The 26310-nt window shown below is 41.3% G+C and overlaps 1 protein-coding gene across 1 annotated transcript; it reads left to right on the plus strand.

Moving 5' to 3' along the window:
• BPNT2 (3'(2'), 5'-bisphosphate nucleotidase 2) lies at positions 1–26139 on the plus strand. The gene is made up of 5 exons (XM_074818811.1): positions 1–547; positions 15658–15817; positions 16739–16834; positions 18678–18839; positions 20276–26139. Exons 1-5 carry the CDS (start codon positions 161–163, stop codon positions 20545–20547), a joined length of 1077 nt encoding a protein of 358 aa, XP_074674912.1. The 5' UTR covers positions 1–160; the 3' UTR covers positions 20548–26139.
• The last annotated feature ends 171 nt before the right edge of the window (positions 26140–26310 follow it).

Here is a 26310-nt window from a genome sequence, read left to right on the forward strand (position 1 = left end):
ACCCGGATACAGACGACGCTGCTGCCCCCGGGGAGCGTGGAGCCGGCCCGGCCCCGCCGCTGCCGCCACAGCCGAGGAAGCGGAGCGCCCCAGCGGCGCCATGGGGCTGTGGTGAGCGCCCGGCACCGCCGCCCGCCCCGCTCCGCCCTGCCCCACGGCCATGGCCCCCATGGGGATCCGCCTCTCGCCGCTCGGCATGGCCGTGTTCTGCCTGCTGGGGCTGGGCGTCCTCTACCACCTCTACTCCGGCTTCCTGGCCGGCCGCTTCGCCTTCTTCATGCTGAGCGAGCCGGCGGCCGGCGGGCCTGAGACCCCCCGCGGCTCCGCGCCCGCCGGCGCCGTGGACCTGCGGGAGCTGCTGGCCGTGTCCGTCCTGGCCGCCGTCAGGGGCGGGGAGGAGGTGAAGCGGGTCCGCGAGGGCAACGTCCTCAACGCCAAGGCGAAGGGGAAGACGCGGGAGGGAGCCGAGGAGCAGCTGACGAGCGGCGACCTCCTCTCCAACCGCAGGATGTTCTACCTGCTGAAGGGCGCCTTCCCCGCCGTGCAGGTGGGTGCCGGGTCCCCTCCCCTCAGGCGGGGGACCGGGGCCGGGACACCCCCACACCCCCCACCCCGGCGGGAAGCTCTAGGCCTCGGGTGCCGGTTACCGGCCGTGTGAGGAGGCCCCGAGGGCTCGGCCCTTCGCGGGGAGACACGTGTCGCCCCGCCGTTTTATAACCGCCGAGGGGAAGTGCTGCCCTCGTTTTGCATTTTTCCTTCCCCTCTTGCTGATCCTGTGGCAGTGCCGCCGCATACTTGTTGCCGTGGGTGCTGGGTTGCAGGGGAAAGGGTTGGGTCGCGGACCGGCGGAGCCATGCGAGGTGAAACAAGGCGTTTGAAATAATACGGGCGCGAGGGGGGAAAAACACCGAGTCTAACCATTGTGGATTATGTGCTCTCTGGTTAAGGATAAAGGTGATTTGATGGCACTAATTCTGCGTGTGTTTACGGCGCTGAGGTTAGCAATGCTGTTATTTTCTTAACTATCCTTCCTGTCAGTTGTCCTGCCCTAAGTTATAGGGAGAGCCGGGAACGGAGAGAAGGGATTGAGAATTTGAGGTTTAGGAACATAGTGTTACAATATCTGAGGTTTTAGCCCTCGTGGCTTTGGGACAGCAGATAAGCTAACAGCTGTATCACGCCCTGCATGGGAAAAATGAATTTACTTTTTTTTGAGGCATACACCCCTCTCTACTCTCATTTGCTTCCAAAATCTAGGTCTAACACTTCAGGTTGCACCTTTTTGCATTTTGTTGGCTTTTTTTCAACTTTCACTTTAGTAAATGGGAACTTCTCTTCAGTCTCCTGATGTTAAATGCCTTAGCTTTTTACAGTCATTTGAAACAGACAGAAAACCCTAAGTTTGATTTTGGAGATGGTGATTGCATGCTTTTCCAGGACAGGGTGAGAGAAAAAGTAGTGTGGTTTAGTTACTACTCAGTAAGTTTTCAGTGGCTGTTTTGGAAGTTCCTCAGGGTGATGTGTGGTTTTATGTTGTGGTTTGGTTTTTTTTTTTTTTAAAAAAAAAGTGTTGTAGAGAACCCATCGAATATTAAATCTAAAGGAAACACGAAATTCTTCAATATTTGAAATAAATTGGATACTTGATTAATCTTCCTCTACAGAAGGATTATAAAGGCTGTGTTCTGAAGATTGCTGGATTGTCTGTCAACGGCAAGCCACCTTCACAGGCCTTACATCAAAGGAAGAAAAAGTATTGTCCCCTATTCTCTTCTGCTATTCAGTGTCCTCACAGAGCTTGGCATTACAGCATACCTGTATCGCTGCCTGAAACCAGTACGCTTTCTCCCCTTCTACAGATGGAGTGACTTCATTAGTTTAGATATAATGGTTCTCCGTGCTTTCAGAGAAGGCTGGGGGTTTGGTTTGGACTTGCAGAGCTCAGTGAACTGTATTGCCTGTTCCGTGTCTGTGGTCACGTGTGTAAACTCTGCTCTGGTGCCTGGGATGCATAGCAGTGACAGTCTGGCTTGTGTGTCTTTCTCTCAGAGGGTGTTAACTTTGAACGTTTTTTAAAAACTTTGGTACTCCTTTTTATTTCCCTTACAGTTGACTTGTGCCACTAGTCTTTAAAAATAGATGTTACTTTCTAAAGCGCAGATGTGTTCTCAAACACAGTATGAAGACAAAAAAGTGCATGTACATCTGTGGAACTGTAAAACGTCAGGCATATGTGTCTTGTTCTCTTTTGATCTCTCTTTTCCTCTTAGATTGACTGAGCTTGAGCATTGACCATGTCTAGGAAGAGTCTGACAAATCTTTCAGCTGATCTAGAGTAAATCAATCTGACAGATCAGCTCTGGGATACTTAGTATTCTGAGTACATGAGCTGGATAATAACAGCTTATCTCATGCGGCCTTTAAAAAATATCCACTAAGCTGTATATACTGGTAAGACACACTGTCTCTTAAAGTCTATACAGTGATGAAGATGTATTCATAAACAGTTGTCCAAACCAAAATAAAAACTTTGTTTTACTGTATACGTGTGGCACTATACACTCCTCAGAAATCTGCAAGTCCTTCATGTGTACCTTCAGCACAAAACATCTAAAACTGCTACTGTTTCATAGAACAGACCTGCTGCAGTTTTGGTGTGACTATGAGAATTACAGAGGATTTCCTGAGACACCTTTCATGTGAGGCAGTATAAAACTGCATCTTGTAAGAAGCATTGTACTTTATACCTGTAGCCTTATCCCTGTGTATAGAGTGATGCTCCAGCATAAAAATCATTGCTGAAGTTGAGTAAAACTCCTCTTCTTGCTAAAGATGCTGCTAACAAAAGCTGTCAAAGAAAAACGGAAAGAATTCCAAGAGTAAAATTAGGCAAAATGCTGATTTACTTGTATTGTGGAGTCCTTGAGCCTAACAGGGGTACCTCAACATTTAAATTGGTGCCAAATGCTGCAGCCAAGAAAAAAATAAACCAGCACAAAACCTGGGTGCCAAAATATGCTTATAATGCAAAGGAAATGATCCATTAATTATCCTCTAAGAATAGCTATGGCTTTCCAGCGTTTAAAAATAACCAGGGGGAGAAGTCATTTGACTGAAATAAGCTTAAGTCAGTGAGCAGCCTTGAATTCCCTGTATTGTACTGCTGGACATAATAAGGGAAAGCATGCTAACAGTCCGTCTGAAGCAGATCTTCTCTTAAGGTGTGATTATTAAGAGAAGATGGAAGAGTTAGGCTTCTCATTTGCAGAAGCTGAAATAAATCTGGAAGGAGTCTTACAAGCCTGACAGTTGCGATTTATAAAAAAACTTCCAAAATCTAAAGAGAGTAAGAGGAAAAAAAAAACAACATAGTGTTTTCCTTTGTCCCTTAAATAAAGCTATCGTCTCTACAGAGGAACTGCTCTGCTTACATCACCTGCCCTTTTTGATATAAATAGATGCATTTGCATCAGTTCAAGACTTCTCACAGCTAGGTTAGGTAAGAGTGAAGAGGAGCAGATCAAAATCTGTAGTAGATTGCGTGGTGTTGAGTATTGTTGTTATATCCCTCAGAAATAGGTGTGAGAAAGATGAGGGAGGAAGGGGCAAGTCAGTTATTTCTAACTCCGATATTACCCAGTGTTGTTTGATTGCACTCAACATCCAGCAATCAATATTTGCACACATCTTCTATGAAGTATGTTTGTGCAGTTGATTATTTTAAAATACATTTAATGCTAAAATATATGCAGTGGTTTCTCTTGATAAAGTTGTCAACTGTGGTTACAGGCTTGAAGTGTTTACTGCTCCTATACTACCAGTGTGTTGTTGTCCTTCTCTGTCATGTTGAGACCGAGTTACAGCTCTGATCCAGATATAATCATCCTCTCTGCTCTTTTTCGGTTTTTTTAAATTTATCTTATTTGTCTTTTCTGGGTTACTTCACCGCTCTTCTGGTTGATTCTCCATGCAGCCCCATTTATTCCTTGTGCTAGCACAGTGATGCAATAAGAAGGACTGGGATGGGAATCAGGTGAGGGGGTTAAGGACATGCTTGAGCCAGCCCACCTGCTGGGAGGAGAGGGGACTGGGGAAACAGTGTTTCCAAATCCAGTTAGAGACTGGCCAGAAACACTCCCTTTGGTCGGTTGGGGTCAGCTGTCCCAGCGGGTCCCCTCACAACTTCTTGTGCACTCCCAGTCTACTCGCTGGTGGGGTGGTGTGAGAAGCAGAAAAGGACTCTGTGTAAGCACTGCTCAGCAGTGACTAAAACATCCCTGTGCTATCAACACTGTTTCCAGCACTAGTCCAAAACGTATCCCCATACTAGCTACTGTGAAGAAAATTAACTCTACCCCAGCCAAAACCAGGGCACGGTCTTGCAACTGCCCTGAATCTGAACATTCTTTTTCCGAGTTAAGACAGATGATAAATACCTCATTTCAAGTTTGTACATGATAATGCTGGAGTCGGGCGTCAGTATTTGAAATGGAAATTTAAGGACATGGCAGTTTTACTTTTAATGAGATTTGCTTCTAAGTTAATCCCACTGTTTGAAGATTAGTCTCCAAGCTCTCCTTTTTTTATCAAGATACCTGAAGTACTTCCTAGGTTTAAACCTGCTGTTTACAGGCTTCTGACCACAGTGCCGACTATCATACTTAGAAAAGTGGAATTTCATCTGAGATGGCAAGCTCTGCATCTGATACCAATTCTGTGTGAAAGATAGGTATGTTAAAGAAGTAGGTTTAAAAAACAAAGTGCTACTTAAACTTCAGAAGGATTTCAGTGCTTTGTTGAATAAGTTCAGTAATTTGTTTGTCTCTTCATATTGCGAGAATGGCATTCTCAGGTTTTAGGGTTTTTAGCAAAATGAACGTTCTTCTGACCTGGATGATCTTAGCAACTGCCAGTAGGTTTCTAAGTAAAGCTGGAAGTATAGATGGTAATCAGAAATCTCAGTAATAGATGTTGGCTGGAGATGCATCTCTTGACATGTGTTTTAATTGATACTAGATGACTTTGCTGGATTTGTGTGTGTGGCGGGGGTTTTTGGTAGTAGGGGAGGGGGGGCTACAGCAGGGGGAAGTGAGAAGCTTCTTCAAGTTTCCCTGGCTCCAAGTTAGACCCACCTCTGGCCAAGGCCGAGCCAATTAATGACAGTGTGATAATGTATTCAAGAAGGGGAACCTGTGAGGAGGACACCTATGAGAACACTGAGGTCAGTGGAAGAGAAGGAAGAGGGGGAGGTGCACTGGAGCAGAGGCTCCCCTGCAGCCTGGGGTGAGAGGGCAGGTTGTATCCCTGCAGCCCATGGAGGTCCACGGTGGTGCAGATGCCCACCTGCAGCTAGGGGAGGACTCCATGCCCGAGCACATGACTGCACCTGAAGGAGGCCAGGACTCTGAGGGAAGGAGCCCCTGCTGTTGTAGTTCGGTGCTGGGAGGACTGCAGCGTGTGTGAGGGATCCACACTGGAGCATCTCAAGAAGGATATATCCCATGGGAAGGACACGTCAGAGAAAGTTTGTGAAGGACTGTCTCCTGTGAGAGGGATACTATGCTGGAGCAGGGGAAGAGTGGAAGGAGTCCTCCCACTGAGGAGGAAGAAGCAGCAGGACTGACTGTAACCCCAACTCCCTGCCCTCTGTGCTAAGCCCAGGAAGAAGACGGGGGTGGGGGGAGGTGTTTTTAAGATGTGGCAATACTTCTCACTGTCCTACTCTGTTTGCTAAATGTTGTTGTTAGTGTTTGAATTAAATTGATGTTCTGAGTCTGTATTTTGCCTGTGACCAGAGTGGAAGAGTCATCTCTCCCTGTCCTTATCTTGATTTTTTTTGTATTTTTTCTCCTTCCCATTCCTGAGGGGGAAGGGGGGGGCAAGCTGCTGTGAGGTGTTCGGTTGCCTACTGGGCTCAAACCATGACAACGGATTGTGTTGGTTCTCTCTACATGACATGAAATTAAAGCCGTAACTTTATGGTAATGAGTTCTGTGATTATCTTTGCAGATGTAATTACAAGTAGTTCATTTGGCTTGTGTGTATATGGGGGATGTTTAATCTGTCATCTGATCATCTGGAGATTTGAGTTTCTTGGTAGTATAGCTGCTCACAAACAGAAAAAGTTTTCTTGGTGTTCTTTATTGTATTGATAGACTTCTAATCTGGCTTTATTTGGATGTTTTCTTAAAATGAGAAGGAGTGTTACAAATCTCATGACAAGCTAGTCATCCCTTTATCTTTGCTAGACTTGCATTTCTGTAGAACTGTAATGGAGAATTTTGCGATCTACTGAAACGACTTGTGTGAGCTAATGATCGAGTGGCTTTTACTGGTTTTAAATTCTAGTTGTTTGTACAGATCACTGGTGGAAACTGAATTCTGTGATCCATGAAGATTCCTTCTGTTGTGTTTTTGTTGTTTTCACCAACTTCTGTTCATCATAAGCCAGTAGAAGCAGAGTTGTCATCTGATACATCTTTACCATTTATGAAAACCCCTTTGTTTCAGTCTGCTTCCTGCTGGCTTAATGACCAAAGCCAGGTAACAAGTTTTACTAAGCACTAACCAAGCTTTTTGACGTTTAGGCTTGTCCATATTCTCCTTGGCACATCCTGTCGTCTTGCTCCTGCAAGTGTGTACCTTTTGTCGTTAAAATAAATGGAGATATGGTTGATGGTAGAGGAGATCTTCTGTCTGGACTGCTGTGCCTTGAAAAATGCATGCCTCCTTTATCTCTATCTATTATAGAGGTATTTGCTGTTTTCATTTCAAATGAATGATAACATGAGACCAGCGGTTTTTATCCCTTTTATTATTTTATATATTAGAATATTTTTGTAGCTTACCCGTTTATATGCAAATATACTTTATAATTTTATTAAACTTTATTGCCTTTTAACAAGCTATTTTTTTAGAGAATGGTGTGATTCATCAAGGTCCTCTCCTTTCATAATAAAACCTATCCTGCTAAAACTCTTTGTAAAGTGGACCCTAGCAAAAGGAACCTTCTTGAAAGGCATGAAGATCACCTGTAAAAGCTCCTTTTCCCTTTCTAATATGTGTGGTAATCTAAGGAGGAAAAGAATCCTTTCAAAAGGAAGCAGCTGGTTTTAAAAATGTCAGTGTATTGAATAAAACTAGAATTTTTCACTATGTTGGCAAGGCTGCTATTCAAATTGTTTGCATTCTTTTCAGTGTCAAGTAACATAAGCTTTCAGGAAGCAGCTTTTGTTCATAGTGAAAACTGCTGCTTGCTGCCCCCAGATTCAAAAATTGAAAGGGAGGGATCATGAGTCGTCCTGACTGCAGGTGAGCTAAGTCTTCGTGTGAATGCAAGTCCTTCCTTCTGTAGCAGATTCTGGAGCCCTGTTTCCTAAGCAGGATAAGTTAGATACTTTTCTTGGTTATTGGAAATACTGCTTTGACCGCATCTTGCTCTCCTGGAGAGTGCTCTCTTGTGCATATTTATACGTCCTAACTTGTTGAGTGGGTGTTTATGTTCAGAGGTTTTGGCATCTGATTCTTTCACACAGTTTGTGTGTGTACAGATACTGTGAGAAGATGAGACAGCTTTTGCCTCTGATACATTTGAGGGAAAAAACAGAGAGAAGCTGAGCAAATAGAGGTAAAACAGTCTGACTTGTAGTGTAGTGGGCGTAAGGGCACGTCACTCTTCAGAGCAGTGCAACAGCAGTGGTTGGAGGGGCGCGGTGTGAGGCTTGGCCCAAAAATGGGGGAAAACCCAAAGGCTGCTGGTTAAACTGTTCTCCCAAGTTGTGACATCTCTCAAGCATAGTCAAATGTTATCAAATAACAACAAATCAAATACAGTCCCATGCAGCCACCTAGAAGGACAATATGCCTTTCAAGGTGTGTAGTTGTAGGCATCCTCTTACTGGCTGCTCTGGACATTAGTCCAGAGGGTACCTATAGTTATAAAATATCTTCCACTGTTCGCAGGGGACATCTCTCAGCCAGTAAGAAGGTATCAGAATCATTGCTGGTTTATTGTTTGTAAATGTTTGCATTTACTTACTTCTGTCCCTCCACTCCTTTCCTCAGTCTCCTGTCACATGAATACAAGTAACGAAGTTAAGTTTGAATCTTGGCTATGGATAGCGCTTACATTGCATAATCACTGGTGAAGTGGCTGTGTGTGTCATTCAGAGTTAGTGCCCTAACAAAACAGAACAAAATCAGACATCTATTAATGTTTTACTAACATTCCCCTGTATATGCCATTTTGTCTGGGCCTCCAGGCTTTTAATTTTCATGTTCCCATTCAAATCAATAGACTTATCCATTGAATCATAGAATCATGGAATAATTTCTGTTGGAAGGGACCTCTAAAGGTCATCTAGTGCAGCCCCCCTGCCATGGGCAGGGACATCTTCAACTAGATCAGGTTGCTCAGAGCCCCATCCAACCTGACCTTGAACTTTTCCAGGGATGGGGCATCTACCATCTCTCTGGGCAACCTGTTCCAGTCTCTGTTCTTGAAATGTAATACATGGAATACTCTTATATTCTGACTAACAAATATTATCTTTTGTTGTTACCTAAACTTGGGGGGGGTTGTTTTGTTTTGGTTTGGTTTTTTTTCCCTTGAATAGCTTAATTAATATTCTTTATAATACGTATGGGATAGTATTTGTGTTGTTCTTGTTTTGTTTTCTATTCTAATAAAATGGCACTGAGCTTTGGATTTTAGAGGACTTAATTGTCAGATGGGGATATTGATGCTCTCAGGAATAAAGAGCTGTGCTACCTCATCTTTTTTCAAGATATTGGGTTATTTCTGAATAAGGATATGGAGGAGAGGGAGTAATACATTTAAATAAAATTAACATACCTCAAAACACTTTCTAAGAAAAGCATTGCATTTTCATGTACTGACGTTTACTTAAAAAAATCATGTATTTGAACAGAAACTTCTATTTAATTTTTTTAACATATATTTTTTCAGTTTAATTTATCTTTAATGGGTGAATTCAGAGGCAAAACTACAGCTGTGTCCTACTCTTTCAAACCGGGAAAAAGCCTGAGTTTGTTCACCTTGCCACAGACAGCTAGCTGGTATTCAAGTAGGTTTGTTGGGTGATGAGCTGCCACACAGACATCATGAAGTGCTGGTAGGGAGTAGCCCAGCACAGGACAGAGAGCCACTGTGAGGTTCCCTGAAGTCTTTATGTGGTTGGGACTGTTGGCTCTTTGTTCAGAGCACTGCATTTATCCACATGGGTTTGTAGTACCCTCCTGAGTTGCTTGCCATGTCCCTGAGCAGATCTGTTCCAATCACCAACATGCCAGAGGAGAATGTTTTCTGTGCAAGGGGTTTCTGAAGGCTGGGAGCACTTGGGTGTTTAGGAAGGCACACCGTGGTCTGATCCTGGTGTTGCCATTGGATCTCTGCTGCTGGCTCCCATGAGCAGCATCCCTCGTCCATTACAGAATTCCTGCACATCACAAACTCATTTTGAGGAAGCTCTGTGCTGGTGAGATGCAGCTGGACTGCCTCATTTATGAAATAATTTTTTTGTTGACCTTCCAGCAGTAGTGCGTTCACCACTTCACATATATTTTATTAAATCTCTCTGATGCAGTTGTTCTTTGTGAGAAGGTCTTTACCTTCAAGCATAACTGGGGAAGATTGCTGAAATGTAGTTAAGCTCCATGTCAGTGGGCAGCTTACAGAACTTCTTGAGATGGGCTTTTACAGTTTATGGCTCTCAGGTGGCTAACCCCAAATAGCTGTTCATTTCTGTCTTCTGCTTGCTGTCTCAAGTTCTTGCATGATGGCTTGCTATCTAAATCTGACTCTTAAGAGTAGGTAAAGTTATCTACATGATAGCAAGTATGCAAACTTTATAATTATTTACACTAACTTAGCAGTTTAATTGACTCGGAGTGTCTTGCTGGAACAAGCGCCGTTTGAAACATTTGGCATTGTGATTGTCTTTCTACCATAGCTACTCCTAATTTCTGAGTGAAGACTTGGGAATGCAGTCAAATACATATCCATATTGCTTCAGAAAAGCTCTGCAGGCTTCAGCAAATGAGAATGACAAGTAGGAAGGCAGCATCATGTTAACACAAAGGCATGTTTTCTGGGTATATTCTGATGCATTTTAAAAAAAAAAAAAGGGGGGGTGGGCCGCAGGGAAGGTTCCCATTGTTAAGGGTTGGTGATCCTCTCTCAGGCAACTATGTCTTGTAAAACCTATAATGTAGCTTCCTAACAATAAATAAATTTAATAACTGCATGCAGTGGAATGGCTATGAATATCTACATGGACTATAACTTGTGGAATATTCAGCAAAGGCTACAGAGTAAATGGTCATGTGAATGGAAGAACTAGTGATTTTATTTTTTAATTTTCTCCAGATGGCTCTGCAACCTCATTGCTTTTTTTTTTTTCCTTTTTTCATTTACCTTCCTTCGTTTACCCTTTTTTCTCCTTTTTGCTTTTTTTTTTTTTTTTTTTTTTCCTGGCAGACTAATCATGGCTGTTGAGAGAGACTCCTCACAAGCATTATAAATGCTGCAGTGTCATGGCCACCGCTACAAAATTTGAACTAGTAGGAGGTCTTTCTCTGAAAACAATACGTTTCAGATAGTTTTAGTCTTATTACTGTAACAACAGGTTTAACAAGATGTTCATCCTTTTGAAGATTGGTTCCAACCCTTCAACTTTTTAGAGGCCTCCTCCTTCTGTTGAGGAAATGTTTTTTTATGGTGGTGCATAATATGCTGTAGTGAAACTTAAACTGCCCAGGGGCTGTGTTGAGGCTGCCAAGTCTGTGGGACTAGTCATCTTGACTTTGCAGGGCTGTTTTCCCTAGGGGAAAAGAGAATCGTCAGGTTTATTATGCAGTGACAGATGTTTAATTTGTAAATGTCACGGCAACTTCAAGGACTTTGTGTTTGGCATACAATGCTTCAAATACATACTGGTTTTACGTGAGAAGACAGCTATGATGTATGGCTGGAGTTGCTGCAGTTCTGCTTGCTTTCTGGTTTTGAGTTCTCTTGGAGAAGATGGCCCTTAACCTTTTGCTAATAATCTGTTACAGCTGAGGTGTGTGATGTCTTTTCTTGTCATGATGTGAATTATGTAAATATTCTGCTGATACAAAGTCTGTAACATTCAAACATAGTCTGATCATTTCTTTATTTTCACTGTCTTTCAATGTCACTTCCCTACAACATCTGTAATAACAAGTTCTTTTAGTCAGAGGGGATTTATCCACTTTAGCGGTCAGAAATCTGAATCTGAGCTCGCAGTCTCTACATCATCTGTAGCAAGTAAAGTTAAATCAGTAGTTCTAGGTTGTAGACGCATTGCATCCCATGTGCGCCTACTATTTTGCCTTGACTGGACATCAGAGCTAGTCAGTTTGGCATGCCTTTAGAATTATATTAGAGGAAGCCACCTTTAAAGTTACTAAGAAAAAAAATGCTTTTGTTCCTTATATTCTGAAATGTCCTAAAAGTCCAGATTGGTATAACACTCAACTTCAGACATATAACCTACACATCTAAGCCATAGCATCATCATCCTACTGAGTCATTAGTGGAGTGATGCGTTTCTGAAGGATTTACACAGGCTGAAGCTTGAAAGGCACAGTAGCAATGATTTTCTTTTTATTGGCAGTAGGAACGTAGAAATACTGTCATAGAATCATAGAATGGTTTGGGTTGGAAGAGACCTTAAAGATCAGTTCGCTTCAACTCCCCTGCCATGTGCAGGGACATCTTCCACTAGGTCAGATTGATGAAAGCCCCATACAAGCTGGTCTTGAACACTTCCAGGGAGGGGGCAGCCACAGCCTCTCTGAGCAACCTGTTCCAGTGCCTCACCACCCTCACAGAAAAGAATTTCTTCCTTCTAGCTAATCTAAATCTGCTCTCTTTCAGTGTAAAACCATTACTCCTTGTCCTATCATTACACTCCCTGATAGAGTCCCTCCCTGTCTTTCCTGTAGGCCCCCTAACGCCAGCTCTCTTAGCCTGTCCTCACAGGAGAGGTGCTCCAGCCCCCTGATCATCTTTGTGGCCTCCTCTGGACCCACTGGAGCAGGTCCATGTCCGTCTTATGTTGAGAGCCCCAGAGCTGGACACAGTACTCCAGGTGGGGTCTCATGAGAGTGGAGTAGAGGGGGAGAATCACCTCCCTTGACCTGCTGGCCACACTTCTCTTGATGCAGCCCAGGATACAGTTGGCTTTCTGGGCTGCGAGTGTATATTGCTGGCTCATAGTCAGTTTTCCATCCACTACTATTCCCAAATCATCCTCTGCAGGGCTTCTCTCAATCCACTCTTCACTCAGCCTGTATTTGTGCTTGGGATTGCCTCGACCCATGTGCTGGATCTTTAACTTGACCATGTTGAATTTCATGAGGCTTGCATGGGCCCACTTCTCATGCCTGTTATGGTCCCTCTGATGGCATCCCTTCCCTTCAGCCTGTCAACCACACCACACAGCTTGGTGCCATCTGCGAATTTGCTGAGGGTGCACTCAATCCCACTGTCCAAGTCACCAACAAAGATGTTAAACACCGCTGGTCCCAACACTGATCCCTGAGGAACATCACTTGTCACTGGTCTACAGGTGGATGTCGAGCCATTGACCACAACTCTCTGACTGCGACCATCCAGCCTGTTCCTTATCCACTGAGCGGTCCATCCATCAAATCCATGTCTCTCCAATTTAGAGACAAGGATGTTGTGCAGGATAACGTCAAATGCTTTGCACAAGTCCAGGTAGGTGACGTCAGTTACTTTTCCCTTATCCACCAGGGCTGTAACCCTGTCGTAGAAGGCCACCAAATTTGTCAGGCACGATTTGCCCCTAGTGAAGCCATGTTGGCTGTCACCAGTCTCCTCCTTATTTTCCATGTGCATTTGGATAGTTTGCAGGAGGATCCACTCCATGATCTTGCTGGGCACAGAGGTGAGACTGACTGCCTGTAGTTCCCTGGGTCTTCTTTATTTCCCTTTTTAAAAATGGGGGTTATGTTTCCCTTTTTCCAGTCAGTGGGAACTTCACCAGACTGCCACAACTTTTCAAATATGATGGATAATGCCTTAGTCACTTCATCCGCTAGTTCCCTCAGAACCCATGGATGCATCTCATCAGGTCCCAGGGACTTGTGCACCTTCAGGTTCCTTAGATGGTCTCAAACCTGATCTTTTCCTACAGCGGGCAGTTTATTCTCCCAGTCCCTGCCTCTGCCTTCTGCGACTTGGGTGGTGTAGCTGGTGAAGACTGAGGCAAAGGAGTCATTGAGTACCTCAGCCTTCTCCATATCCCAGGTGACCAAGTCTCCCTTTTCCTTCCAGAGAGAACCCTCATTTTCCCTAGTCTTCCCTAGTCCTAGTCACCAACGTACCTGTAAAAGCTTTTTTTGTTGCTCTTGATGTCCCTGGTCAGATTTAATTCTATCTGGGCTTTAGCTTTCCTAATGTGATCCCTGGCTGCTTGAACAGCTTCTCTGTACTCCTCCCAGGCTACCTGTCCCTGCTTCCACTCTCTGTAGGCTTCCTTTTTACATTTGAGCTTGTCCAGGAGCTCCTTGTTCATCCATGGAGGCCTCCTGGTGGTCTTACCTGACTTCCTCCATTGGGATGCATCATTCCTGAGCTTGGAGAAAGTGATCCTTGAATATTAACTAGCTTTCTTGGGCCTCTCTTGCCTCCAGGGCTTTATCCCATGTTACTCTACCAAGCAGATCCCTGAAGAGGCCAAAGTCTGCTCTCCTAAAGTCCAGGGTAGCGAGCTTGCTGTGTGCCCTTGCCACCTTAAGGTTCTTGAACTCTACCATATCATGTTCACTGCAGCCAAGACTGCCCTTGAGCTTCACACTCCCCACCAGCCCCTTCTTGTTGGTGAGAACAAGGGCCAGCACAGCACCTCTCCTCACTGGCTCCTCTGTCACTTGGAGAAGGAGGTTATCATCAGTGTATTCCAGGAATCTCCTGGGTTGCTTGTGCCCTGCAGTGTTGTCTCTCCAACAGATATCAGGGTGGTTGAAGTTCCCTGTAAGGACCAGGACTTGTGAATGTGAGGCTGCTCTTACCTGTCTATAGAGGGCCTCATCCTCTCAGTCTTCCTATAGGAAGGTTGGGTGGCCTGTAGCAGATCCCCCACTGTAATGTGTCTTATCCCTGCCCTCCCTTTAATCCTGACCCATAAGCTCTCAGTCAGCTCCTCATTCATCACCAGGCAGAGCTCCACGCACTCCAGCTGGTCACTGACATAGACGGCAACACTCCCTCCTCGTCTCCCTTGTCTGTCCTTCCTAAAGAGCCTATATCCTTCCATTCCAACACTCCAGTCATAGGAGCCATCCCAGCACATCTCTGTGATGTCAGTAAGATCATAACCCTGAAGGTGTGCCCATGGGTCTAGCTCCTCTTGTTTATTCCCCATGCTACATGTATTTGCATAGAGGCATTTAAGTTGGGCCCCTGATGAAGTTGACTTACTGGCTGGAATTCCTTTGTGCTGCTCTTCAGGTGCTCTCCTGCTGACCTGTGACCCCTCTAGTCTCCTATTATAACTGCAGTGCTAAAAGTAAACGGGATGAATTTGTCTAAATTCCTGTTAGCACTACTTATGTCCAGTTGCATTACAGCTCTCCTATAAACCATGTTTGCACTGGTAGTAAGCTGGTATGGATAGGTTAAGATGGATTGGTCCATATTTCCCCAGTAGTTCTTCCTGACAGGTTATGTGATGTTATGTGACACGAGAGATCATTAAGTATGGTGTTTTGTGATAACTGCATCTCTTGTGATCCAAAAATATCTTGCTACTGCAGTCACAATGACATTGTATTGGGTTTTGAAGAATGTTCTTCCATTCAGCAGACTGGGACTGTGTGCTCTGCTACTGGACCAAACCCTGTTCGGCACACTAAAATGAACCCTGGTCCAGAATAAAATTCATTGTTAGCCAGCAAGTGACAATAAGCTTAAATGTGACCTTTGCTGTTTATAAATGTTCTTCATGGGCCTTCTTAGGTCCTTACCTCAACCTACCCTAAAGACAGATATGGAATGTTATTGTTTATAAAATAACATTCATCTGACAGTTGTGTAATGGTTACATCCAGTTGAGCTTCTTAAATTGCTAGTTGTAACTCAGTGCCAGAAGCAGGAATGTATACTAGGATTCCTACTCCCCAAGTCATACCACAATCTGCACAGTATTTGTTGATAAAATATCTGTACGTTATCTGCATCTACTGATCTGTATAAATAGAATGTTAGACCCCTACTGTATCTGTATACCGTGTGATTCTCCAAAGTCGAATGTTCTGCTTGTAGTCTTCAAAGCAACTGCACTTAACTTTTGATTTTTTTAAAGAAATGCAATTCATACTGTGAGAATGTTCAGTAGAAAGAACTGCAGCCAACGAAACAGTGTCCAGCTGTGGTGAGGTTCACAGTGAAATTCTGGGTTGTGGTTTTCCATTGTTTGTTGCATGATGGTAATAGCTTGTGAGTTGCTGAAGAATGACTAATTCATGCACTTTTAGCTGGAGGTGAAGGGAGAAAGAGAAGATGTGAGCAAACCTGTAATTTCCCCTGAGTGCTACAGTTACTGTATCTGATAAGTTAATACAACTACTTTTGTTGTCTTATCATAGATAAACTCTGAAGAACGTGTTGATACAGCTGATCAGGAGACAGTCTCTTGGGATCGCAGTATTCCTGAAGACATAAAACAAAAAATACAGCCTAAAGAGGTTCCAGCAGAAAGTGTTACTGTCTGGATCGATCCATTAGATGCTACACAAGAATACACAGGTAGCTGATTCTTGTTGACAAATCATGTGTGTAATTCTGATGTCTGCCTTTTATACTGGAGACAAAATAGTAAGTATTTAAAATGGCATCTCTTATTAAAGTGTGTTATGTCAAAGCTAGTGTAATTGAACAAATTGCATAATGAAATCTGTAGTTATCAAGCTGCAGCATTTACTTCTATATATTTCAACTCTGAAATTACTTTGATATTCCTTGCTACTAAGTATTTGCTAAAATAAATGGTAACTGTCATTTATGGATTCTGCTGGAATTACACATTTCTGTATTTCAGTTATTATCTGGCAACACTAAATATCTCAGAATATTTTTTGTTTATATAAATGGAATAATAGTAAATATTCTATTCAACTTGATATAAAAAAATTAAGAGTTTTTCAAAAAAGCATGCATAATTCAGAAATGTTTTAAGATGTCACATAAGCAGTTCAACACAATCCAACTAAAATTCTTGCTGATAAGTACTGCAGAACAAACAGAAAAATGGGGATTATTTGCGAATGTTCCATTGACACAATTGCCTTTTCCAGTGAATGTTCTTTGGTATTTCATTTATCAGCTTTGAACCAATAGAGGACAGGAAGTGGGACAGAGAAGGGAGAATATAGGGACACAGATTTCCATGAAAATACATGCTGCGTGAGACACAGCTGTTAGCATTAGATCTGGTAGGAGTATAGGTTACATCTGCTGAACAGGAAAACTTGCTGGAAAACTGAAAGGTCTTTAAAGTTTTTTGAAAACTGCTAGGTTATTTGAAGGTACGACAAAATTACATAAATGTAGGAGGCAGAATGTAGACTAGTGTTCAAAGAACAACATTTATGTTACGTCAGGTCTGCTTTCTTCTTGTGTTCTTGGCATCTGGCTGTAAACTTGCTCACTTTCTCATTTTGCCCACAGAGGATCTTCGACAGTATGTCACAACAATGGTTTGTGTGGCTGTAAATGGTAAACCAGTAATAGGAGTGATACACAAGCCGTTCTCAGCATATACAGGTACCTTCATATATTTCTTCACATGTTTCCAGCCTCTTCAGTCATAGTGTTAATTAAAATTTGATGTTTGAGAGAACACCTGTAGGTATAAATGAGAAAATAGTACCTGGGGCAAGAGAGCGCTGCTGCAGACCTCAGAATTAGAGCTGCAGATGTGTTTTGTGCTATAAAACTGTGAAGGAAAATGCTGCCCTTGTTTAACATAAAAATGATGCATTTAAAACAAGCTAACTGAAAATATGTTTAAGAATTAAGATGCCTTCAATTGGAGTGCTTATAGCAAACCAAAGAAAGTGAAACCTGCACATACCGACCAGTCATATGCAGGCTGTTAGTCTTCAACCTTTGCTCATTCAGCAGAAGAACTTGGGCCTGTGATATTATACCCAGGAGCTGGTGTTTATTCAGTGTGAATAACAAAGATTGATTAAAGATTTTAATGGTAACTGTTTTGTATGTAACAGGCAAGACTGTCTAGCATAGCCTTAGTGATTATTTGACATGCTTTTAATGCCACAACCCTGCACTAATTAATGCTTTACATATCAGTGAGGACGGCTGCAGGTTTGGCAACATGTATGCACTTCTGAAAGCTTCAAAGTAGTTTTAGTATTCATGTTTTACATTCTATATGTTTGAAACAAGAATTTCTGTTCTCATTTTCCCTTAGGCAATACTGACCTCTAGAGTTGTGAAGTTATGCAGTAGCTCTGGCACAAACTAAGACTGAATACATGTGGTTTTTTGTTCTCTTTTTTTGCCTACTGAATGCTCAGTATTTTGTGTTAAATATTTTACTGTCTTTAAATATGAACTTAATTTCCAGTCATTTAAGTATGTGCTATATTCCCACATGCTTTAAGAATCTTGGGGGTTTTTGGAACATCTTTTTCTAAGTATCAACATCTATCTGAAGAAATTTTTTTTTTTGGCACTGTAATTTAGATAATTTATCTTCTTTAATAATAGCAAAGTGTGAAATGTTCAGACATGGCATCAGATGAGATGCAATGAATTCTGTCATTCTATGTGAAGAGTATTCATTTCACAATCTGGAAATACCAATATGTTGTGAGTAGGATTGTTCCTAATACTACCACACAAATACAAAGCAATAAGGGGCAGTTGGCATTGTTATTACACATAACTCGGTCTGTTGCCATACAGTCTGGCCCTCTACTGAGATGAAATTGCTGGTTAGTCTGCTAAGCAAATGTCAAATTAATGGTTAGGGGATGCCACCTACTAAGCTGGGCTTTGAACCTCATGATGAAAAAAGTGAGAGGTTGTGTGTCCTAAATCCAGTCCACCGAAACGCACATCGAATGTTTTTCCTTAGCATTAGTATCCTCCTAAGCTGTTTCCTTTCTTAACATTAATATCCTTCTGAACAAAACAATTTGCTATCTGCTTTGAAGGGTAGTGGGGCTTTTTGTTCTTATAAAAAGGTTGTTTGAGGAAACACTGAATCTATTTCTGACTCGGAGCCATCGTTTTGACTTCAGTGGCTTTCCAGTTGCAAGATCTAAATATTACTGCTTGGGATTTTTCCCTCTTACTCTGTTTTTGGGAAGTATCACACAAGAATAGTCAGGCATGGAATAACGCTATATGCACAAAAGTCTGTGTGAGTGTGGAGGTGGTTTCTCTTTGTCTTCCGCTTGTGTGCATATGTGGGCATGCACCCTTTCCTTCTGTCAGCCCTAACTTTCTCTTTTACAGTAGGGAGGGACATTAAGTCAGAGGCATCAATTCCATTTTCTTGGATAAGTATCCTTTTATCTTTACACTTAACAGAGATTGTTTTTTGTAAATCTTAGCAGAATTTGTGTTTCTTTTGTAGCCTGGGCAATGGTGGATGGCGGGTCAAACGTAAAAGCTCGTTCCTCCTACAATGAGAAGACTCCGAGGATTATTGTATCCCGCTCCCATGCAGGAAAAGTTGAGCAGGTTGCACGGCAGACATTTGGAAATAAGACTGTGATAATCCCCGCTGGTGGAGCAGGTCTGGTTCCTTAAGCATCCTATCTATTTTATTGCTTCCAAATTATTTAATGGGATAGCTGTTATTAGACAAAAGGATATAACTGTGGCATCTCCTCTTTTTCATCTTAACTTTTGTTCTTCACATCCCTAAAAGCAAACACTTCACTATAGGGACACAGTTCTTCCTGTGTATAGAAACCTACCTGCAAACTTAGTTCAGGCTTCAGGCTATTCACAAGTTAATGAATCTAAGCCTGGACCAGCAAAGTCATTGAGATCCTTTCACTGAAGACTCTGATGCGTATTTACTGAGGCTTCTGCCTCTATGGAGGAAAACGGATTGTGTGACCACATAGAGAATCTGTTGCTTGTTAGTTAACTAGTAGTACGTTTAATAAAACAATTTTTAAAGAAAAAGCCATTAAAGTTTGGTAATATTCTTTGCATTTATGTCAAAAGAGAAAACTAGTGTCACTAAAGGCCATTTTCATCTGCTTCATATTCAGTCCAGAGAGGTTTTAGCTTACTTTTTGTAACCGTACACAATATCCTTGTGCATGTTACTGACAGAATGCAAATATGTGAGGCACTAGTGTAAAGCAATAGCTGTTTTAAAGGCTTAGAAGTGCCATGCAAAATTTGAATTTTATGGAAATGTATCTGTCTGTGTCTTTAATATGGAAAGCCAGAGTTTCCTTACAGATTGTGTAGTCAAGAAGATCTTGCATAGGTTCTTGACAATGAATCTAAACGAGTTTTCTTATGATAAAGGAAGTGAAAGCGTAACTGGTTATAGCAGATCTTCTCCAGGGCTTATAAGAAGATAAAGAAAGGAACAGTTTAATGAAACGGGGATATTGGTGGAACAGTTGAAAAATTGAAAAAAATTCCATAAAAGAAAGAATACTATTTTGAGCAATGACTGTATACTGCATAATGTATGATAAAAGGAGTATGCCCTGGGCTGAGTTGCTTTATTAAAGAGTGGTATATGCATCTTCCTTCTATTGTAATAAAAAGCCAGGAAGAAAAGGGTAGATGTCAGCATAATACAGAGATAGAGAAATAAGTGAGTGAATGTAAGAGCAAAACTATATTCAAGTTTCTGGTCTTGTTCTTTTAATGTATCTCTAGATAAGTCTATGTGGCATATTGGTAAAGGCTGTCTAAAATTAACGAGTCTCAAATACCTAAGACTTTCATTGGAGTGCAGTGGAAAAATCTTGTCTGTGTGTGATGGGGGGTGTTCCTTTTTCAAATTCTCTCTACAGGACAGAGGGCAGACAAGGTTTATTACTGTGTTCTCCATTGTACTGAGAGGCATGATACAATGAATGACATCACTTTCCAAAGTATTACATGTACATATTATTAACTCTTACTAGTAGATTCATCCTTTGTGATGAACAGGAAAACTTGCTTTAACTTTTTTTTATTACTTCTACCCATTTCTAGGATATAAAGTGTTGGCCCTCCTTGACGTAGCTGAAAAGAATCAAGAAGAAGCTGACGTGTATATCCATGTCACCTACATTAAGAAGTGGGACATATGTGCTGGAAATGCAGTGTTGAGAGCATTGGGTGGCCATATGACTACTCTGACTGGTGAAGAAATTAGTTACACTGGCTCAGATGGCAATGAGGGAGGACTTATAGCCAGTATCAACATGAACCATAAAGCACTAATTGAAAAACTTCCAGATCTGGAAAAAACATCACACAAATAAACTTTACTGATGGAGAAGTACAGGTCGTGCTTTTGTAGCCTCCAGATGCTCTGTCTGAAGAAGCAGGTGTGAAAACCTGCTGGGAAAGATGCATGGCAAAGCAAAGCAGTTTGGTGTGGGTTTGGGGACTATATTGTGCATTGGGTTTCTTCAGTGGTGGTATTTAAAAAAGAATAAAATAATAATAATCAGAAGTAGGAAGGGGACTGATTGCCTCACACCTGTTCCCATGTTTTATTTTTTTCAGACTGTTTTCATGCAGTTCTTATACTCAAGGTGCATATACAGTATATATTGGTGAACATAAACATAGGTGAACTAAAGAAAAATCCAAATTTATTCATAAAATAACCTAAGTAGTTCTCACAGGAATTTCTTGGAACCTTGTACATCTAGTTACTGTAGTTGTAGCAACTTCATAATGAATTAGGTAGGAAAAAAGGTTGATTTGTATAGACATCTGATAACTCTGTGAACAATTTAGCAGGAAACATGACCCTGTGTTCTGTATCCCCTGAACTGAAAGCACAAGAATGTTGACACAAATCTATATGCAGCAACAGTTTATCTTTGACCGTGTGGCACTCCTGCTTTTTAAGAGAAAAGAAGAAATGTTCTGTACTATTTTGACTTTTTTCCTGAAGGTGTAAACCAGTTTAGTTCAGATGGGTTGTGAATATTGGTGTTTTATTAATCAGTGTAATTATTCCCATATATGTTTTTAAAAGAAGGCAACATTTACTTGTATAGTTTTTAACAGTTACTACCTGTCCTTGATTTCTGCGTACAGTGTTGAAGATGCATGCTAGATTTTTCTCTGATGTAGGACTTGTTCATCATTTGGTGTTTGTGCCTATAGAAGCAGCCTCTTCCTTCAGTACTTGTTTTTTTGTTTTTTCCATTACACAGAGTCATTTGGAATGAGTTTTAACAGAAATAGTAAGTTGATTGGTTGTTTCCATTTACAACATGAGATATAAACCAGCAATTTTTCTACAACCCCAGAAATAACTTTCTGTCTTTTTAGGTTAAGGCACACTCTTTCCTGCAGAAAACTCTTGAGCCATCCCAAACAGCTTGTGGTTACTTGGTTTATGGAAATTTGCATAGAGAGAGACCATTTGAACTTGAATCTGTTTAAGCAAGTTTGGAGAACATGTGGCACGTGAAATACAGCAGGGTCTGCAAAACTTTACTGACAAATGTTGTCAATCCTGTATACACAGAACAGAACATGGGCCCTTTGATACCAAACGACAATTTGTTGTGCCTCTAAAATATGTGGACTTCTATCTGCAAAAATGTAACCATCTCTAGTGTTGTTCTCTGCATCCCTCTGAAGGGTTTCAGAAGGTTAAAATATACCTGTTATTTGAATTAGCAGTAGATAAACTTCCCATCTCTCCTCAAGAAAGCTAAAATTCTTAGTTTATACAGATGTTTTCTCAGTATAAGCTTAGGCTGTTTAAACCAAATTCTTAATTACTTTCATTTTAACTTCTTTTATCATACTGTTCTGATTAAAAAGAGGTTTTTCTCCTTATGTCAGTCGTGGAGTATGTCTAGATACCTCTTAACTTCTAGCTAAAGTTCACACTTCCAAAAGACCTCCTCAGATGTTGCATAACTATAGATACAATAATTTATTTTGTAAACTTACTGGTGAAGTAGACTGAAGCTTAGTCCTACTAGCCTCTTGGTACGGGTAGTTTTTTTAGAGAAATGTTTTTCCAAAATTGACACTATTGCTGCTGTTTGAAAATAGCTTTTACACATGTAGATAATACACAAAGCAACTTCAAATTTTTAAATTTAATAAACTACTATATGTTACAAGTGAATATGCCCCTTTTAAAAAGGGTCTGATCTATTTTGAAAAACTTGAGCTTCCAAACCTCCGCGAAGAATAAAAATCCAGATATTTATCAAGGCTTTAGTAATATTTTACAAGACAACTGCAGGTTTTTTTCGTTCAGGCTGATTTAAATGACTTAAAGCCTAATAAAAAAGCAGTTCTTCGTTTATTAGTTAGAGAACATGGATTAAAATTTAAATATGAGAAATAGCCATAGTTAGCCTAGTATAAAAACTTGATTGTGTCACAAAGGTTGAATGCACAATATTTACATAGGCAATCAAGATAGTCTATGGCAGGTCATGGTTTTAGATTCAGGTTGAAATCGTGTAAACTTACCTTGTGAAAATGTGAGTGCTTTTATTTTGGGTACGATTCTATCACTTGCATAAACTGTGATCAGACTTAGCTTCTGTATGAGAAATTAAAAGTAAAATAATATTGCATATCATACAAGGGCTTACTTGCATCTTAGTTGCAGGTATAGAGCAGTAAACAGAAGTATTTGCCTAAATTATGTTTCCTTAGGAAGTTAGGATACAAAGAACAGCTTCAGCTCTCCTTTTCTTCCTCCCATATGCTAGCTAAAATATCTAGTCTTCCATTAGGAGGACATATGCTTGTTTAGACCTGTTTATATCCTAAATTGCTTTGTTGCAATGGATCACAGTGTTCAGTACCTTTCACAGTGGGCCCTGTTGGCCCGATCTTACTTCTTGTGAAAATGAAGAAAAGGTGAGAGTAAGGTGCCCAGTTAATTACTTCTGTGCAGCTGGAGCTCATACGGCTTTCCCGCAGCTAAGGCCTAAAGTTATGCTTGGAGTCTCCCAGTCTAGTTCAAACAGGAGCTGCTTTGATATAAGAATAGGTAGGAACCTGGTGAATTATCAGTTTCTGATGTCATTTTACAATAAAAGCAGGCCAGCAAGTATTCAGAGTATTCAAAACTGCTTGCTTAGTGCACATGTGTCAGTGCACTTTAATATTTGTTTATATAGTGTTAACACTCAGTATATCCCCTTTCTTTGACTATGTTTACACTCTGTTCTAAAACATTTTGCTGTTCTGACTTAAATATTTGTTTGTCTCAGCTGTGTGGATGTGATTTAAGCTTATGCCCAGAGTGGTATGAAATCATACCATTCCCATGTCTCACTGCTGGGCTAGAACATTGTTCTTTACAGTCTAGCCTTTTCCACATAAAACTGTCATACCATTTTTAGGGATGCTACTTAAAACAATTGCATGGTATAGGTGGGTCCTACAAAAGTGTGTCTTTTCTAAAAATTTTAATTAAAAAAAACATGGTATCATTTTAGCTCCAAACAAGGGGATTAAGAGAATGTGTTGTTTTAGCATTGGTTTTCCAATGGTGGATTTTTTGAGTGGCTATTATGATTAAGGTAATCGCAAGTGAAATTATTCTAAAGCCATTTGTATTTTCTCTTTTTCATTCTGCTAAAACAAGTGGATGGTATCATAGATGATACCTTGTGCTGTACCAGGAGTCTTAACTTTCATTCCTTGAATGAATGTTTTCTAAATAAACAGACACAGAAATAAAAGGGTTGAATATTGTACTTAACTGGTTTTGAGTTTAACCTATTTGATAGACTTTTACAGATGGACTTATAGAAGAGCTGATTGTTCTGATCTATGGGGCACATAATAATAAAAAAAAAAAAATTAGCAGAGATGGCTTACTGGGATGGTGAATTAACCATGTAGGTGAAGCTGCGAAGTCATCTAGTGATGTTTCATATATTTGCTTTTACTTCGTGGTCATTAGAGTGGACAGAATTTTCTAATTGGCTTCAGGTGTGAAGAGATTTTTTTTTTTAAATGGCCAGTGGTTGGAGATCAGGGGCATGGAGGGGAGTGGGCACTGGAGTTCATCTCTGCTTTTTTATTTATAAACAACTGTACTCCAACATCTTTGTAGCATCCTTTTACTTGTTGGAGATGTACAACAGCAGTGCAATACTGTATACTTCTGGTTTAATAGTGTAAAGAAGGAGTCTTGTGTCCCCCAAGAACAGTGCAATGAGAAGTGACAGTGTTGTGCTGGGCCTTGTCTGTGTTAATCCAGCTGAGGCTGGCTGCATGTTGTTCCAGTTGCAGTTTCTCTGATGGCAAAACTGCTTTTGTAGGCTACTGCCTTCCTAGTTACACCCAACCCCTTTGTGGATCTGTTTTCTAAAACTAGAGGAGAGGAAAGAAGCAGGTGGCTGTGCTGGAGAAATTGTAAGAGAAAGCACTTATTTCCATTTCTTCATTTAAATTACATTGATAGTTTCATTTCTCTTGTCCTTCAGGGTTAGATAACCATACAGTTAAGATTTAATGGACCACAGATAAAGGCCTGTGTGATTTTAAGCAGGATGAGGGTGGGGGAGACTGCCTCTAACCAAGGAGAGTCTGTATGGATGGCTTCCCATCAGGCCGTTCATGCTGAGCCTTTTTTCAGTGCTTTGTTGTAAAGATTTTGGCCCTTTTACACAAACAATTACAGATTTGACTTTGCCAAAATGTCATTCATAGTCTATATTCTGACCTGCTATCCTCAACGATAAAACTGCGGTATATCCACTTCATTGTAACGTAACTCACTGAGACGAGACTGCGGTAACTGAGGACTCAAAGATTGCTTGACTCTTGAACCAAACCTTCTGTATGGCAGCTCTTATAATGCAGTGCTAGCATCTGCTGCGAGTGTCTTCCCACCCCACAAGCAGGTAGTGCCTCTCAAGGGTCCTATCGAGAAGCTGTTGAAGCCTTATACTTCCTGATTTTCAGATGCCACAGCCTTTCAGCCTTTCTGAGAGGGGTTTGGATGTGCTCATCCAATTTCCTTCTGAGGCTCCCTCTGGAGCCAGCAATTAGCAGCCACTTTTCCCTCTTTGTTCCTCAATTTTTTGTTTCTTCCTGATCTTTGCTCCTTAGTCCATGTGGACAAGAAAAATGAGAGATCAGAGGTGGAAACAGTCCCAGAAAAAGAGAACCACAACAACAGACTATCCAGTTTATCCTCAGGCTTAATATTTGGGACCAAGGTCTAAGGTGTTGATCCTACCAGAAGTGTGATAGATGCCAACAAAATAAAGTCATCTGGGAGAGATTCATGTGATTGGTGGTACTGGACATGCAGAAAAGATGCAAATGGACTAAGGAGAAGTTAAATTGTCCTAAAAAGGAGAAGAAAACAGCTTTTCAGTGTAATGTTATAAGTATTCAGCATTTCTGTTCCTCTGGGTGCAGAGCTGCACTGCTTATGAAAGAGGCTCCACTGGCCCTCTGTGAAAGGCCTGATTTTGCTGGTCAGTAGCAGCGTTCCCACTGAATTCAGTGTGAGCAGAAGCAAGCCAGATAAAACAGAAACAGTAAATTAAGCTAAGTTCTGAAGAGTTCAGCTTCTGCCAGTAGAGCAAACAACCTGGGTTGCATTTAAACTCACTTCTGGCAGCTTCACCATGTTACTAGAGCATTTGGAAACATCACCCCAGTGTCTCAAGGTTCTAAGTCTTTCAGATTTTTTTTACAGTCTACAACTGATAGAGCCCATGTTCAGATAATAATGTTTTCAACCCCAATTGTTCCTTATTTGTAATTCATATTTCTCCTCCCCAAAAGACCAGCAACACTGGCATTTTTGCTGTTGTCCCACCAAATTGTATTAGCATTTTCCAGTTGTGTGCCAAATTGAAATAACAATTATATAAATAAACTCTCTGAAAATAGTGGTGAGGGTGTTTTCCTATGTCTTGTCTTTCTGTTGGGTATTTATTGTTTCTTTGTGCACCAGATATTTTTTTTTTCTTTTTCTGGTAATGCATGTCAGGCTGCTTCAGCCATGCTATGTCCATCATGCGTGCATGACTTTCTGCCTGAGGGATTATCATTGTAGACAG

Source organism: Strix aluco, chromosome 1, assembly GCF_031877795.1.
Source record: "Strix aluco isolate bStrAlu1 chromosome 1, bStrAlu1.hap1, whole genome shotgun sequence".
NCBI lineage: Eukaryota > Metazoa > Chordata > Aves > Strigiformes > Strigidae > Strix > Strix aluco.

Excerpts from the sequence above, each read along its gene's own strand:
- BPNT2 (XM_074818811.1), top strand. The coding sequence starts at position 161 with ATGGCCCCCATGGGGATCCGCCTCTCGCCGCTCGGCATGGCCGTGTTC. Across the intron at positions 548-15,657 it reads GCGCCTTCCCCGCCGTGCAG|ATAAACTCTGAAGAACGTGT; the intron begins GTGGGTGCCGGG and ends GTCTTATCATAG. Across the intron at positions 18,840-20,275 it reads AATCCCCGCTGGTGGAGCAG|GATATAAAGTGTTGGCCCTC; the intron begins GTCTGGTTCCTT and ends ACCCATTTCTAG.